The sequence below is a fragment of the Oncorhynchus keta genome, chromosome 35, assembly GCF_023373465.1.
Source record: "Oncorhynchus keta strain PuntledgeMale-10-30-2019 chromosome 35, Oket_V2, whole genome shotgun sequence".
Lineage (NCBI taxonomy): Eukaryota > Metazoa > Chordata > Actinopteri > Salmoniformes > Salmonidae > Oncorhynchus > Oncorhynchus keta.
In genome coordinates, this window is record NC_068455.1 from 82,065,557 (window position 1) to 82,082,502 (window position 16,946).

Here is a 16,946-nt window from a genome sequence, read left to right on the forward strand (position 1 = left end):
GTAAACTGACCATAGTGTTTATCACTACAGAGTAAACTGACCATAGTGTTTATCACTACAGAGTAAATGGACCATAGTGTTAATCACTAGAGTAAACTGACCATAGTGTTAATCACTACAGAGTAAACTGACCATAGTGTTAATCACTACAGAGTACACGGTGATCCTGGCCGTAGAGACAGTCCTCTCTCTTCAGTCTTCTCTTTATTCACTCAGCAGGAAGAAAACAGACTCCAAACCACATCCAATAAGAAATGCTCAGTTTTATTTAAATGTAAAAATAATAAAACCACAGTTTTTTATGGAACAGACATCATGTCTGTTTGTAACGGCAGCCCATTTCCTATACAGAGCCCTATAGGCCAGGGTCTAAAGTAGTGTACTATGTAGGGAATAGGGTCTAAAGTAGTGTACTATGTAGGGAATAGGGTCTAAAGTAGTGCACTATGTAGGGAATAGGGTCTAAAGTAGTGTACTATGTAGGGAATAGGGTGCCCTATAGGTCCTGGTCTAAAGTAGTGCACTATGTAGGGAATAGGGTCTAAAGTAGTGCACTATGTAGGGAATAGGGTGCCCTATAGGTCCTGGTCTAAAGTAGTGCACTATGTAGGGAATAGGGTCTAAAGTAGTGCACTATGTAGGGAATAGGGTGCCCTATAGGTCAGGGTCTAAAGTAGTGCACTATGTAGGGAATAGGGTGCCCTATAGGTCCTGGTCTAAAGTAGTGTACTATGTAGGGAATAGGGTGCCCTATAGGTCCTGGTCTAAAGTAGTGTACTATGTAGGGAATAGGGTGCCCTATAGGTCCTGGTCTAAAGTAGTGTACTATGTAGGGAATAGGGTGCCCTATAGGCCAGGGTCTAAAGTAGTGTACTATGTAGGGAATAGGGTGCCCTATAGGACAGGGTCTAAAGTAGTGTACTATGTAGGGAAAAGGGTGCCCTATAGGCCAGGGTCTAAAGTAGTGTACTATGTAGGGAATAGGGTCTAAAGTAGTGTACTATGTAGGGAATAGGGTTCCCTATAGGTCAGGGTCTAAAGTAGTGTACTATGTAGGGAATAGGGTGCCCTATAGGTCCTGGTCTAAAGTAGTGCACTATGTAGGGAATAGGGTGCCCTATAGGTCCTGGTCTAAAGTAGTGCACTATGTAGGGAATAGGGTGCCCTATAGGCCTGGTCTAAAGTAGTGTACTATGTAGGGAATATATGGTCTAAAGTAGTGTACTATGTAGGGAATAGGGTGCCCTATAGGCCAGGGTCTAAAGTAGTGTACTATGTAGGGAATAGGGTGCCCTATAGGACAGGGTCTAAAGTAGTGTACTATGTAGGGAAAAGGGTGCCCTATAGGCCAGGGTCTAAAGTAGTGTACTATGTAGGGAATAGGGTCTAAAGTAGTGTACTATGTAGGGAATAGGGTTCCCTATAGGTCAGGGTCTAAAGTAGTGTACTATGTAGGGAATAGGGTCTAAAGTAGTGCACTATGTAGGGAATAGGGTGCCCTATAGGCCAGGGTCTAAAGTACAAACATATACTACTGTCGTGACACAACAACCAAATGATACCCTTCTTACATTTATAGTCCACTACTATTGACCAGGGTCCATTGGGGTTAAAGTACTGCACTATAAAAGGGAACAAGTGTTCCATTTGGGACATAACCTGAATATAAAGATGAATATAAAATGCACTGGAAAGGGCCTTTTCTCATTTGGGCAAAAGTCCATCCTCCACCCTCTCTCCTCCGTGACCCAGAAACCAATAGGTAGTCAAGGAGATGGCAATTCGTTAAGCAGGCGAACGGAAGACGGTCCCTCCCCTCCTCGATAGCCATCGCTCATGGAGGACAGTCACGTGTGTCCTACCTTAGTCCTTCACAGAAGAGTTTTGAAATCAACCCCCCCCCCCCACACCCTTTGAATCAGCTTTTGTTTTGTCACAGGAGAAAAACATGCCTCTGTTTAAAAACAATATACTACTTATAGTTTTATCTAGAACATGTACTTCACAACTAGCATTCATTTGATTGTCTTTACATGTTTTAATTGGGATCCATTTGCCTGTTTGAGGCCAGGCATTTTAGTCCCATGATCACAGACCCTTTGACCTTTTGTCTCGGTCCTGATTGATTGTCCTGGCTGGCCAGGCAGTGCTAGCCGATCACAGATGATTGTCACGGTCCTGATTGAGGCCAGGCAGAGCTAGCCGATCACAGATGATTGTCTCGGTCCTGATTGAGGCCAGGCAGTGCTAGCCGATCACAGATGATTGTCTCGGTCCTGATTGAGGCCAGGCAGTGCTAGCCGATCACAGACGATGTCTCGGTCCTGATTGAGGCCAGGCAGTGCTAGCTGATCACAGATGTCTCGGTCCTGATTGAGGCCAGGCAGTGCTAGCTGATCACAGATGTCTCGGTCCTGATTGAGGCCAGGCAGTGCTAGCTGATCACAGATGTCTCGGTCCCGATTGAGGCCAGATAATCTCTCAGTCCTGATTGTCCAGCTTGGTCATGGTAAATTTAAATTACCCATGTGACATTGCTACAAAACAGGGATATACCATGAAATATCAGATAATTCACAAACTTTTCAAGGTAGTTTTTATAACGTGGTCCCGTAAAAAAGACCGGTAGCCTTTACTGTGTAGCTTGTTGTTATGTTGGCCAATCAAATAGGCTCAATGTGACGCAAGTGGAGTGAGTTCACTAATGCAAGATGGAATAACATATGGGAACTCAAAGTTAGCAAAAATGGGGTTGGAAGTAACCAATAGGTAGGCTGATGTTTTCTCATCTGAATGGGGTTGGGAGTAACCAATAGGAAGGCTGATGTTTTCTCATCTGAATGGGAGTAACCAATAGGTAGGCTGATGTTTTCTCATCTGAATGGGGTTGGGGAGAAATTGCAGCATGTGGCCTCATTTAGCCTAGCTATTCATAGCTGATTCTCTGGGCTACTCCAGTCAAGACAGATATTGTAATATGGGATGATGAATAACGTTGTGTTTTTTTTCCTCTCTCAGCAGATTTAAAAAAAATAAAAAAAGTTACAAAAATAACATTTGAACATGTGGCGTCGAGAGGCTGTGTGTGTGTGTGTGTGTGTGTGTGTGTTAGGACACGGAGGATATGGCATTATGGGGAGAGCCCATCTGTGTGAGGACTTTGTCCAGCCACTGTAGAGGGCCGTGCAGGTGCACTTCTATCCAGCAGGGGGTGCTGGTCACGTCCTGGCGGTGGTACTCTGCACCCCAACCCTGGGGGAGGAAGAGGAACACACACGATTAGATGGTACACTGCACAACACAACTGAAAACGTGCAGGATTGAGCATTCAGAGACAAGAGAATGGGATGAGCTTGTAGACCACCTGTTAACCCCTGACCCCTCAAATCTAGTTGTATTTGTCACGTGCCGAAAACAATGGGTAGAGACTTAACCGTGAAATGCTTATGAGCCCTTGCCAACGATGCAGAGTTGAATAATATAAAATACACAAGAATAGAGCTATATACAGGAAGTACCAGATCAATGTGGAGCTATATACAGGAAGTACCAGATCAATGTGGAGCTATATACAGGAAGTACCAGATCAATGTGGAGCTATATACAGGAAGTACCAGATCAATGTGGAGCTATATACAGGAAGTACCATATCAATGTGGAGCTATATACAGGAAGTACCAGATCAATGTGGAGCTATATACAGGAAGTACCATATCAATGTGGAGCTATATACAGGAAGTACCAATGTACAGGAGTACCATATCAATGTGGAGCTATATACAGGAAGTACCATATCAGGAGCTATATACAGGAAGTACCAGATCAATGTGGAGCTATATACAGGAAGTACCATATCAATGTGGAGCTATATACAGGAAGTACCAGATCAATGTGGAATGACAGTTGAAGCAGGAAGTTTACATACATCTTTAGCCAAATACATTTAAACTCAGTTATTCACAATCACTGACATTTAATCCTAGTAAAAAATTCCCTGTTTTAGGTCAGTTAGGATCACCCCTTTATTTAAGAATGTTAAATGTCAGAATAATAGTAGAGAATGATTTATTTCAGCTTATTTCAGATTTATTTCTTCCATCACATTGGGTCAGAAGTTTACGTACACTCAATTAGTATTAGGTAGCATTGCCTTTAAAATTGTTTAACTTGGGTCAAACATTTCGGTTAACTTTCTGATGGCCACTCCAATACCTTGACTTTGTTGTCCTTAAGCCATTTGGCCACAACTTTGGAAGTCTGCTTGGGGTCATTGTCCATTTGGAAGACCCAATTGTGACCAAGCTTTAACTTCCTGACTGATGTGTTGAGATGTTGCTTCAATAGATCCACATAATTTCTCCCTCATGATGCTGTCTATTTTGTGAAGGGCACCAGTCCCTCCTGCAGCAAAGCACCCCCACAACATGATGCTGCCACCCCCATGCTTCACGGTTGGGATGGTGTTCTAAAGAGTACGATCTTTGTCCCCATGTGCAGTTGCAAACCGTAGTCTGGCTTTTTTATGGCGGTTTTGGAGCAGTGGCTTCTTCCTTGCTGAGCGGCCTTTCAGTTTGTGTCGATATAGGACTCGTTTTACTGTGGATATAGATACTTTTGTACCTGTTTCCTCCAGCATCTTCACAAGGTCCTTTGCTGTTGTTCTGGGATTGATTTGCACTTTTCGCATCTCCTTCCTGAGCGGTATGACGGCTGCGTGGTCCCATGGTGTTTATACTTGCGTACTATTGTTTGTAGAGATGAACGTGGTACCTTCAGACGTTTGGAAAATGCTCCGAATGATGAACCAGACTTGTGGAGGTCTACAATTTTTTTTCTGAGGACTTGGCTGATTTCTTTTGATTTTCCTATGATGTCAAGCAAAGAGGCACTGAGTTTGAAGGTAGGCCTAGAAATACATCCACAGGTACACCTCCAATTGACTCAGATGATGTCAATTAGCCTATCAGAAGCTTCTAAAGCCATGACATCATTTTCTGGAATTTTCCAAGCTGTTTAAAGGCACAGTCAACTTAGTGTTTGTACACTTCTGACCCACTGGAATTGTGATACAGTGAATTATAAGTTAAACAATCTGTCTGTAAACAATTGTTGGAAACATGACTTGTGTCATGCACAAAGTAGATGTCCTAACCAACTGGCCAAAACTATAGTTTGTTAACAAGAAGTTTGTGGAGTGGTTGAAAAACAAATTGACCCCTCCCCTGACCCCATGTTGACCTTGACGAAGCTCATGCGTACGGTACACATTGCCCACCTGTAACCCTTAGCCCCTCCCCTGACCCCATGTTTACCTTGGCGTAGCTCATGCGTATGGTACACAATGCCCACCTGTAACCCTTAGCCCCTCCCCTGACCCCATGTTTACCTTGGCGTAGCTCATGCGTATGGTGCACAATGCCCACCTGTAACCCTTAGCCCCTCCCCTGACCCCATATTTACCTTGACGAAGCTCATGCGTATGGTACACATCTTGGTGAGCTCGTAAACAGCCTCAAAGCCGTGGTTCACTGACTGGGCCAGTAGCTGGGCAAATTCCTGGTGAAGAAGATATAAGGCAGAAGACACGTTTCTACTATATAAAGTGTATATATACAGTACCAGTCAAAAGTTAGGACACACCTACTCATTTAAGGGTTTTTCTTTATTTTTACTATTTTCTACATTGTAGAATAATAGTGAAGACATCAAAACTATAAAATAACACATATGGAATCATGTAGTAACCAAAAACTATTTGAGATTCTTCAAAGTAGCCACCCTTTGCCTTGATGACAGCTTTGCACACTCTTGACATTCTCTCAACCCGCTTCATGAGGTCGTCAAAAGAAAAAGATTTTATTTGTTTTACACTTTTTTTTGGTTACTACATGATTCCATATGTGTTATTTCATAGTGTTGATGTCTTCACTATTATTCTACAATGTAGAAAATAGTAAAAAAATAAAATAAAGAATAACCCCTGGAACCCCGGAACCCCTGGAACCCCGGAACCCCTGGAATGTTCTAAAACTATTGACCAGTGGGGTTTATAATTATATTATATTCTCCTCTGAAAGACATAGAGAGGTAGAAATGGAACCTTCCGGTCGTTTTGTGTGTGTGTGTGTGTGTGACCTGTCTACGTACCTGGTTGTTAAAGATCTTCAGACTGCAGCCACTCGGGATCTTACACACCGTGGTGGGGTGGAAACCGTGGTGATAGTTACAGTTACGACTCTGAACGAAGATACTGGTGTCACTCAGACACTCTGCATACACCTCACCTCCTACGTAGTAGAGGTGGACACCTGGGGAGAGGAGTTTGTTTTTTAAATGCATAAATGTCTCCTATGACAGAAAACAGCCTCTGGACATCAGAACAGCAATCACTAACTTCGATGAAAATGTCTACTTCAATGAGTCGGCAGATCAGAGCGTTATGGTGATGGTTTGGGGTCAGCATGGTGGTGGTTTGGGGTCAGCATGGTGATGGTTTGGGGTCAGCATGGTGGTGGTGGTGATGGTTTGGGGTCAGCATGGTGGTGGTGTGTGATGGTTTGGGGTCAGCATGGTGGTGGTAGGGTGATGGTTTGGGGTCAGCATGGTGGTGGTGTGATGGTTTGGGGTCAGCATGGTGGTGGTTTGGGGTCAGCATGGTGATGGTAGTGTGATGGTTTGGGGTCAGCATGGTGGTGGTGTGATGGTTTGGGGTCAGCATGGTGGTGGTTTGGGGTCAGCATGGTGATGGTTTGGGGTCAGCATGGTGATGGTTTGGGGTCAGCATGGTGGTGGTAGTGTGATGGTTTGGGGTCAGCATGGTGATGGTTTGGGGTCAGCATGGTGGTGGTGGTGTGATGGTTTGGGGTCAGCATGGTGATGGTTTGGGGTCAGCATGGTGATGGTTTGGGGTCAGCATGGTGGTGGTGGTGATGGTTTGGGGTCAGCATGGTGGTGGTGTGATGGTTTGGGGTCAGCATGGTGGTGGTAGTGTGATGGTTTGGGGTCAGCATGGTGGTGGTAGTGTGATGGTTTGGGGTCAGCATGGTGGTGGTAGTGTGATGGTTTGGGGTCCAGCATGGTGGTGGTAGTGTGATGGTTTGGGGTCAGCATGGTGGTGGTAGTGTGATGGTTTGGGGTCAGCATGGTGGTGATAGTGTGATGGTTTGGGGTCAGCATGGTGGTGGTGGTGATGGTTTGGGGTCAGCATGGTGGTGGTAGTGTGATGGTTTGGGGTCAGCATGGTGGTGGTAGTGTGATGGTTTGGGGTCAGCATGGTGGTGGTGTGATGGTTTGGGGTCAGCATGGTGGTGGTAGTGTGATGGTTTGGGGTCAGCATGGTGGTGGTAGTGTGATGGTTTGGGGTCAGCATGGTGGTGGTAGTGTGATGGTTTGGGGTCCAGCATGGTGGTGGTAGTGTGGTGGTTTGGGGTCAGCATGGTGGTGGTAGTGTGATGGTTTGGGGTCAGCATGGTGGTGGTAGTGTGATGGTTTGGGGTCCAGCATGGTGGTGGTAGTGTGATGGTTTGGGGTCAGCATGGTGGTGGTTGTGTGATGGTTTGGGGTCCAGCATGGTGGTGGTGATGGTTTGGGGTCAGCATGGTGGTGGTGTGATGGTTTGGGGTCAGCATGGTGGTGGTAGTGTGATGGTTTGGGGTCAGCATGGTGGTGGTAGTGTGATGGTTTGGGGTCAGCATGGTGGTAGTGTGATGGTTTGGGGTCAGCATGGTGGTGGTAGTGTGATGGTTTGGGGTCCAGCATGGTGGTGGTAGTGTGATGGTTTGGGGTCAGCATGGTGGTGGTGTGTGATGGTTTGGGGTCAGCATGGTGGTGGTAGTGTGATGGTTTGGGGTCAGCATGGTGGTGGTGGTGTGATGGTTTGGGGTCAGCATGGTGGTGGTGTGATGGTTTGGGGTCCAGCATGGTGGTGGTGGTGTGATGGTTTGGGGTCAGCATGGTGGTGGTAGTGTGATGGTTTGGGGTCAGCATGGTGGTGGTGGTGTGATGGTTTGGGGTCAGCATGGTGGTGGTGGTGTGATGGTTTGGGGTCAGCATGGTGGTGGTAGTGTGATGGTTTGGGGTCAGCATGGTGGTGGTGGTGGTGATGGTTTGGGGTCAGCATGGTGGTGGTGGTGTGATGGTTTGGGGTCAGCATGGTGGTGGTGGTGTGATGGTTTGGGGTCAGCATGGTGGTGGTGGTGTGATGGTTTGGGGTCAGCATGGTGGTGGTAGTGTGATGGTTTGGGGTCAGCATGGTGGTGGTGGTGGTGATGGTGGTGGTGATGGTTTGGGGTCAGCATGGTGATGGTGGTGATGGTTTGGGGTCAGCATGGTGGTGGTGTGATGGTTTGGGGTCAGCATGGTGGTAGTGTGATGGTTTGGGGTCAGCATGGTGGTGGTGTGATGGTTTGGGGTCAGCATGGTGGTGGTAGTGTGATGGTTTGGGGTCCAGCATGGTGGTGGTAGTGTGGTGGTTTGGGGTCAGCATGGTGGTGGTAGTGTGATGGTTTGGGGTCAGCATGGTGGTGGTGGTGGTGGTGATGGTTTGGGGTCAGCATGGTGGTGGTGATGGTTTGGGGTCAGCATGGTGGTGGTAGTGTGGTGGTTTGGGGTCAGCATGGTGATGGTTTGGGGTCAGCATGGTGGTGGTGGTGTGATGGTTTGGGGTCAGCATGGTGGTGGTAGTGTGATGGTTTGGGGTCAGCATGGTGGTGGTAGTGTGATGGTTTGGGGTCAGCATGGTGGTGGTAGTGTGATGGTTTGGGGTCAGCATGGTGGTGGTGTGATGGTTTGGGGTCAGCATGGTGGTGGTAGTGTGATGGTTTGGGGTCAGCATGGTGGTGGTAGTGTGATGGTTTGGGGTCAGCATGGTGGTGGTAGTGTGATGGTTTGGGGTCAGCATGGTGGTGGTGGTGTGATGGTTTGGAGTCAGCATGGTGGTGGTAGTGTGATGGTTTGGGGTCAGCATGGTGGTGGTAGTGTGATGGTTTGGGGTCAGCATGGTGGTGGTAGTGTGATGGTTTGGGGTCAGCATGGTGGTGGTAGTGTGATGGTTTGGGGTCAGCATGGTGGTGGTGTGATGGTTTGGGGTCAGCATGGTGGTGGTGGTGTGGTGGTTTGGGGTCAGCATGGTGGTGGTAGTTTGATGGTTTGGGGTCAGCATGGTGGTGGTAGTGTGATGGTTTGGGGTCAGCATGGTGGTGGTAGTGTGATGGTTTGGGGTCAGCATGGTGGTGGTAGTGTGATGGTTTGGGGTCAGCATGGTGGTGGTAGTGTGATGGTTTGGGTCAGCATGGTGGTGGTAGTGTGGTGGTTTGGGGTCAGCATGGTGGTGGTAGTGTGATGGTTTGGGGTCCAGCATGGTGGTGGTAGTGTGATGGTTTGGGGTCAGCATGGTGGTGGTGGTGTGATGGTTTGGGGTCAGCATGGTGGTGGTAGTGTGATGGTTTGGGGTCAGCATGGTGGTGGTGTGATGGTTTGGGGTCAGCATGGTGGTGGTGTGTGATGGTTTGGGGTCAGCATGGTGGTGGTAGTGTGATGGTTTGGGGTCAGCATGGTGGTGGTAGTGTGATGGTTTGGGGTCAGCATGGTGGTGGTAGTGTGATGGTTTGGGGTCAGCATGGTGGTGGTAGTGTGATGGTTTGGGGTCAGCATGGTGGTGGTAGTGTGATGGTATGGGGTCAGCATGGTGGTGGTAGTGTGATGGTTTGGGGTCAGCATGGTGGTGGTGGTGTGATGGTTTGGGGTCAGCATGGTGGTGGTAGTGTGATGGTTTGGGGTCAGCATGGTGGTGGTGTGATGGTTTGGGGTCAGCATGGTGGTGGTGTGATGGTTTGGGTCCAGCATGGTGGTGGTAGTGTGATGGTTTGGGGTCAGCATGGTGGTGGTAGTGTGATGGGTTGAGGCCAGCATGGTGGTGGTAGTGTGAAGGTTTGGGGTCAGCATGGTGGTGGTAGTGTGATGGTTTGGGGTCAGCATGGTGGTGGTGGTGTGATGGTTTGGGGTCAGCATGGTGGTGGTAGTGTGATGGTTTGGGGTCCAGCATGGTGGTGGTGGTGTGATGGTTTGGGGTCAGCATGGTGGTGGTGTGATGGTTTGGGGTCAGCATGGTGGTGGTAGTGTGATGGTTTGGGGTCAGCATGGTGGTGGTGTGATGGTTTGGGGTCAGCATGGTGGTGGTAGTGTGATGGTTTGGGGTCAGCATGGTGGTGGTGTGATGGTTTGGGGTCAGCATGGTGGTGGTAGTGTGGTGGTTTGGGGTCAGCATGGTGGTGGTGTGATGGTTTGGGGTCCAGCATGGTGGTGGTGGTGTGATGGTTTGGGGTCAGCATGGTGGTGGTGTGATGGTTTGGGGTCAGCATGGTGGTGGTAGTGTGATGGTTTGGGGTCAGCATGGTGGTGGTGTGATGGTTTGGGGTCAGCATGGTGGTGGTAGTGTGATGGTTTGGGGTCAGCATGGTGGTGGTGTGATGGTTTGGGGTCAGCATGGTGGTAGTGTGATGGTTTGGGGTCAGCATGGTGGTGGTAGTGTGATGGTTTGGGGTCAGCATGGTGGTGGTGGTGTGATGGTTTGGGGTCAGCATGGTGGTGGTGGTGTGGTGGTTTGGGGTCAGCATGGTGGTGGTGGTGTGATGGTTTGGGGTCATGGTGGTGGTGGTGGTGATGGTTTGGGGTCAGCATGGTGGTGGTAGTGTGATGGTTTGGGGTCAGCATGGTGGTGGTGGTGTGATGGTTTGGGGTCAGCATGGTGGTGGTGTGATGGTTTGGGGTCAGCATGGTGGTGGTGGTGTGATGGTTTGGGGTCAGCATGGTGGTGGTGTGATGGTTTGGGGTCCAGCATGGTGGTGGTGGTGTGATGGTTTGGGGTCAGCATGGTGGTGGTGTGATGGTTTGGGGTCAGCATGGTGGTGGTAGTGTGATGGTTTGGGGTCAGCATGGTGGTGGTGTGATGGTTTGGGGTCAGCATGGTGGTGGTAGTGTGGTGGTTTGGGGTCAGCATGGTGGTGGTGTGATGGTTTGGGGTCAGCATGGTGGTGGTAGTGTGATGGTTTGGGGTCAGCATGGTGGTGGTGTGATGGTTTGGGGTCAGCATGGTGGTAGTGTGATGGTTTGGGGTCAGCATGGTGGTGGTAGTGTGATGGTTTGGGGTCAGCATGGTGGTGGTGGTGTGGTGGTTTGGGGTCAGCATGGTGGTGGTAGTGTGATGGTTTGGGGTCAGCATGGTGGTGGTGGTGTGATGGTTTGGGGTCAGCATGGTGGTGGTGGTGTGATGGTTTGGGGTCCAGCATGGTGGTGGTGTGATGGTTTGGGGTCAGCATGGTGGTGGTGTGATGGTTTGGGGTCAGCATGGTGGTGGTAGTGTGATGGTTTGGGGTCAGCATGGTGGTGGTGGTGTGATGGTTTGGGGTCAGCATGGTGGTGGTGTGATGGTTTGGGGTCAGCATGGTGGTGGTAGTGTGATGGTTTGGGGTCAGCATGGTGGTGGTAGTGTGATGGTTTGGGGTCAGCATGGTGGTGGTAGTGGGATGGTTTGGGGTCAGCATGGTGGTGGTAGTGTGATGGTTTGGGGTCCAGCATGGTGGTGGTAGTGTGATGGTTTGGGGTCAGCATGGTGGTGGTAGTGTGATGGTTTGGGGTCAGCATGGTGGTGGTAGTGGGATGGTTTGGGGTCAGCATGGTGGTGGTAGTGTGATGGTTTGGGGTCAGCATGGTGGTGGTAGTGTGATGGTTTGGGGTCAGCATGGTGGTGGTAGTGTGATGGTTTGGGGTCCAGCATGGTGGTGGTAGTGTGATGGTTTGGGGTCAGCATGGTGGTGGTAGTGTGATGGTTTGGGGTCAGCATGGTGGTGGTAGTGTGATGGTTTGGGGTCAGCATGGTGGTAGTGTGATGGTTTGGGGTCAGCATGGTGGTGGTGGTGTGATGGTTTGGGGTCAGCATGGTGGTGGTAGTGTGATGGTTTGGGGTCAGCATGGTGGTGGTAGTGTGATGGTTTGGGGTCAGCATGGTGGTGGTGGTGTGATGGTTTGGGGTCAGCATGGTGGTGGTAGTGTGATGGTTTGGGGTCAGCATGGTGGTGGTGGTGTGATGGTTTGGGGTCAGCATGGTGGTGGTAGTGTGATGGTTTGGGGTCAGCATGGTGGTGGTGTGATGGTTTGGGGTCAGCATGGTGGTGGTAGTGTGATGGTTTGGGGTCAGCATGGTGGTGGTAGTGTGATGGTTTGGGGTCAGCATGGTGGTGGTGGTAGTGTGATGGTTTGGGGTCAGCATGGTGGTGGTGGTAGTGTGATGGTTTGGGGTCAGCATGGTGGTGGTAGTGTGATGGTTTGGGGTCAGCATGGTGGTGGTGGTAGTGTGATGGTTTGGGGTCAGCATGGTGGTAGTGTGATGGTTTGGGGTCAGCATGGTGGTGGTAGTGTGATGGTTTGGGGTCAGCATGGTGGTAGTGTGATGGTTTGGGGTCAGCATGGTGGTGGTGGTGTGATGGTTTGGGGTCAGCATGGTGGTGGTAGTGTGATGGTTTGGGGTCAGCATGGTGGTGGTGGTAATGTGATGGTTTGGGGTCAGCATGGTGGTGGTAGTGTGATGGTTTGGGGTCAGCATGGTGGTGGTGGTAGTGTGATGGTTTGGGGTCAGCATGGTGGTGGTAGTGTGATGGTTTGGGGTCAGCATGGTGGTGGTAGTGTGATGGTTTGGGGTCAGCATGGTGGTGGTGGTGTGATGGTTTGGGGTCAGCATGGTGGTGGTGGTGTGATGGTTTGGGGTCAGCATGGTGGTAGTGTGATGGTTTGGGGTCAGCATGGTGGTGGTGGTGTGATGGTTTGGAGTCAGCATGGTGGTGGTAGTGTGATGGTTTGGGGTCAGCATGGTGGTGGTGGTGTGATGGTTTGGAGTCAGCATGGTGGTGGTAGTGTGATGGTTTGGGGTCCAGCATGGTGGTGGTAGTGTGATGGTTTGGGGTCCAGCATGGTGGTGGTAGTGTGATGGTTTGGGGTCAGCATGGGGGTGGTAGTGGGATGGTTTGGGGTCAGCATGGTGGTGGTAGTGTGATGGTTTGGGGTCAGCATGGTGGTGGTGGTGTGATGGTTTGGGGTCAGCATGGTGGTGGTAGTGGGATGGTTTGGGGTCAGCATGGTGGTGGTAGTGTGATGGTTTGGGGTCAGCATGGTGGTGGTAGTGTGATGGTTTGGGGTCCAGCATGGTGGTGGTAGTGTGATGGTTTGGGGTCCAGCATGGTGGTGGTAGTGTGATGGTTTGGGGTCAGCATGGTGGTGGTAGTGTGATGGTTTGGGGTCAGCATGGTGGTGGTAGTGTGATGGTTTGGGGTCAGCATGGTGGTAGTGTGATGGTTTGGGGTCAGCATGGTGGTGGTGGTGTGATGGTTTGGGGTCAGCATGGTGGTGGTAGTGTGATGGTTTGGGGTCAGCATGGTGGTGTAGTGTGATGGTTTGGGGTCAGCATGGTGACGGTGGTAGTGTGATGGTTTGGGGTCAGCATGGTGGTGGTAGTGTGATGGTTTGGGGTCAGCATGGTGGTGGGTGTGTGATGGTTTGGGGTCAGCATGGTGGTGGTAGTGTGATGGTTTGGGGTCAGCATGGTGGTGGTAGTGTGATGGTTTGGGGTCAGCATGGTGGTGGTAGTGTGATGGTTTGGGGTCAGCATGGTGGTGGTAGTGTGATGGTTTGGGGTCAGCATGGTGGTGGTGGTAGTGTGATGGTTTGGGGTCAGCATGGTGGTGGTGGTAGTGTGATGGTTTGGGGTCAGCATGGTGGTGGTAGTGTGATGGTTTGGGGTCAGCATGGTGGTGGTAGTGTGATGGTTTGGGGTCAGCATGGTGGTAGTGTGATGGTTTGGGGTCAGCATGGTGGTGGTAGTGTGATGGTTTGGGGTCAGCATGGTGGTAGTGTGATGGTTTGGGGTCAGCATGGTGGTGGTGGTGTGATGGTTTGGGGTCAGCATGGTGGTGGTAGTGTGATGGTTTGGGGTCAGCATGGTGGTGGTGGTAATGTGATGGTTTGGGGTCAGCATGGTGGTGGTAGTGTGATGGTTTGGGGTCAGCATGGTGGTGGTGGTAGTGTGATGGTTTGGGGTCAGCATGGTGGTGGTAGTGTGATGGTTTGGGGTCAGCATGGTGGTGGTAGTGTGATGGTTTGGGGTCAGCATGGTGGTGGTAGTGTGATGGTTTGGGGTCAGCATGGTGGTGGTGGTGTGATGGTTTGGGGTCAGCATGGTGGTGGTTTGGGGTCAGCATCGTGGTGGTGGTAGTGTGATGGTTTGGGGTCAGCATGGTGGTGGTGGTAGTGTGATGGTTTGGGGTCAGCATGGTGGTGGTGGTGTGATGGTTTGGGGTCAGCATGGTGGTGGTGGTGTGATGGTTTGGGGTCAGCATGGTGGTAGTGTGATGGTTTGGGGTCCAGCATGGTGGTAGTGTGATGGTTTGGGGTCAGCATGGTGGTAGTGTGATGGTTTGGGGTCAGCATGGTGGTGGTGGTGTGATGGTTTGGGGTCAGCATGGTGGTGGTAGTGTGATGGTTTGGGGTCCAGCATGGTGGTGGTGGTGATGGTTTGGGGTCAGCATGGTGGGGGTGGTGTGATGGATTGGGGTCAGCATGGTGGTGGTAGTGTGATGGTTTGGGGTCAGCATGGTGGTGGTAGTGTGATGGTTTGGGGTCAGCATGGTGGTGGTAGTGTGATGGTTTGGGGTCAGCATGGTGGTGGTAGTGTGATGGTTTGGGGTCAGCATGGTGGTGGTAGTGTGATGGTTTGGGGTCAGCATGGTGGTGGTGGTGTGATGGTTTGGGGTCAGCATGGTGGTGGTGGTAGTGTGATGGTTTGGGGTCAGCATGGTGGTGGTAGTAGTGTGATGGTTTGGGGTCCAGCATGGTGGTGGTAGTGTGATGGTTTGGGGTCCAGCATGGTGGTGGTGGTGTGATGGTTTGGAGTCAGCATGGTGGTGGTAGTGTGATGGTTTGGGGTCAGCATGGTGGTGGTAGTGTGATGGTTTGGGGTCAGCATGGTGGTGGTAGTGTGATGGTTTGGGGTCAGCATGGTGGTGGTAGTGTGATGGTTTGGGGTCAGCATGGTGGTGGTAGTGTGATGGTTTGGGGTCAGCATGGTGGTGGTAGTGTGATGGTTTGGGGTCAGCATGGTGGTGGTAGTGTGATGGTTTGGGGTCAGCATGGTGGTGGTAGTGTGATGGTTTGGGGTCAGCATGGTGGTGGTGGTGTGATGGTTTGGGGTCAGCATGGTGGTGGTGGTGTGATGGTTTGGGGTCAGCATGGTGGTGGTGGTAGTGTGATGGTTTGGGGTCAGCATGGTGGTGGTGGTGTGATGGTTTGGGGTCCAGCATGGTGGTGGTGGTGTGATGGTTTGTCAGCATGGTGGTGGTGTGATGGTTTGGGGTCAGCATGGTGGTGGTGGTGTGATGGTTTGGGGTCAGGATGGTGGTAGTGTGATGGTTTGGGGTCAGCATGGTGGTGGTAGTGTGATGGTTTGGGGTCAGCATGGTGGTGGTGGTGTGATGGTTTGGAGTCAGCATGGTGGTGGTATTGTGATGGTTTGGGGTCAGCATGGTGGTGGTAGTGTGATGGTTTGGGGTCAGCATGGTGGTGGTAGTGTGATGGTTTGGGGTCAGCATGGTGGTGGTAGTGTGATGGTTTGGGGTCAGCATGGTGGTGGTGGTGTGATGGTTTGGGGTCAGCATGGTGGTGGTGTGATGGTTTGGGGTCCAGCAGTGCGATGGTTTGGGGTCAGCATGGTGGTGGTAGTGGGATGGTTTGGGGTCAGCATGGTGGTGGTAGTGTGATGGTTTGGGGTCAGCATGGTGGTGGTAGTGTGATGGTTTGGGGTCCAGCATGGTGGTGGTAGTGTGATGGTTTGGGGTCCAGCATGGTGGTGGTGGTGTGATGGTTTGGGGTCAGCATGGTGGTGGTAGTGTGATGGTTTGGGGTCAGCATGGTGGTGGTAGTGTGATGGTTTGGGGTCAGCGTGGTGGTAGTGTGATGGTTTGGGGTCAGCATGGTGGTGGTGGTGTGATGGTTTGACATCAGCATGGTGGTGGTAGTGTGATGGTTTGGGGTCAGCATGGTGGTGGTTGTGATGGTTTGGGGTCAGCATGGTGATGGTGGTAGTGTGATGGTTTGGGGTCAGCATGGTGGTGGTGGTGTGATGGTTTGGGGTCAGCATGGTGGTGGTGTGATGGTTTGGGGTCAGCATGGTGGTGGTAGTGTGATGGTTTGGGGTCAGCATGGTGGTGGTAGTGTGATGGTTTGGGGTCAGCATGGTGGTGGTAGTGTGATGGTTTGGGGTCAGCATGGTGGTGGTAGTGTGATGGTTTGGGGTCAGCATGGTGGTGGTAGTGTGATGGTTTGGGGTCAGCATGGTGGTAGTGTGATGGTTTGGGGTCAGCATGGTGGTGGTAGTGTGATGGTTTGGGGTCAGCATGGTGGTAGTGTGATGGTTTGGGGTCAGCATGGTGGTAGTGTGATGGTTTGGGGTCAGCATGGTGGTGGTGGTGTGATGGTTTGGGGTCAGCATGGTGGTGGTAGTGTGATGGTTTGGGGTCAGCATGGTGGTGGTGGTAATGTGATGGTTTGGGGTCAGCATGGTGGTGGTAGTGTGATGGTTTGGGGTCAGCATGGTGGTGGTGGTAGTGTGATGGTTTGGGGTCCAGCATGGTGGTGGTAGTGTGATGGTTTGGGGTCAGCATGGTGGTGGTGGTAGTGTGATGGTTTGGGGTCCAGCATGGTGGTGGTAGTGTGATGGTTTGGGGTCCAGCATGGTGGTGGTGGTGTGATGGTTTGGGGTCAGCATGGTGGTGGTAGTGTGATGGTTTGGGGTCAGCATGGTGGTGGTGGTAGTGTGATGGTTTGGGGTCAGCATGGTGGTGGTAGTGTGATGGTTTGGGGTCAGCATGGTGGTGGTGGTGTGATGGTTTGGGGTCAGCATGGTG

The 16,946-nt window shown here is 50.9% G+C and overlaps 1 protein-coding gene and 1 long non-coding RNA gene across 28 annotated transcripts in view; one reads left to right on the plus strand and one right to left on the minus strand.

The window, feature by feature from the left end:
* The first annotated feature begins 367 nt into the window (after positions 1-367).
* Positions 368-1,574, plus strand: LOC127916387 (uncharacterized). 24 transcript variants are annotated; one of them, XR_008094859.1, is made up of 4 exons: positions 368-660; positions 709-804; positions 901-1,176; positions 1,432-1,574. It is a non-coding gene; the product is annotated as an uncharacterized LOC127916387 (long non-coding RNA). The 24 variants fall into 24 exon arrangements; XR_008094878.1 differs by having other exon boundaries at positions 709-756; positions 949-1,176; XR_008094858.1 differs by having other exon boundaries at positions 757-804; positions 949-1,176.
* A 1,005-nt stretch (positions 1,575-2,579) lies between these two features.
* Positions 2,580-16,946, minus strand: part of LOC118375740 (mothers against decapentaplegic homolog 1-like) — a 36,549-nt gene continuing 22,182 nt past the window's right edge. For all 4 annotated transcript variants that reach the window (XM_052498034.1, XM_052498036.1, XM_052498033.1 and 1 more), the window contains 3 exons: positions 6,148-6,308; positions 5,461-5,556; positions 2,580-3,252 (listed from right to left, as the gene is read on the minus strand). In XM_052498034.1, the coding sequence (XP_052353994.1) occupies positions 3,109-3,252; positions 5,461-5,556; positions 6,148-6,308 (401 nt within the window). In that variant the 3' untranslated portion in view covers positions 2,580-3,108. The remainder of the gene's footprint in view (positions 3,253-5,460; positions 5,557-6,147; positions 6,309-16,946) is intronic.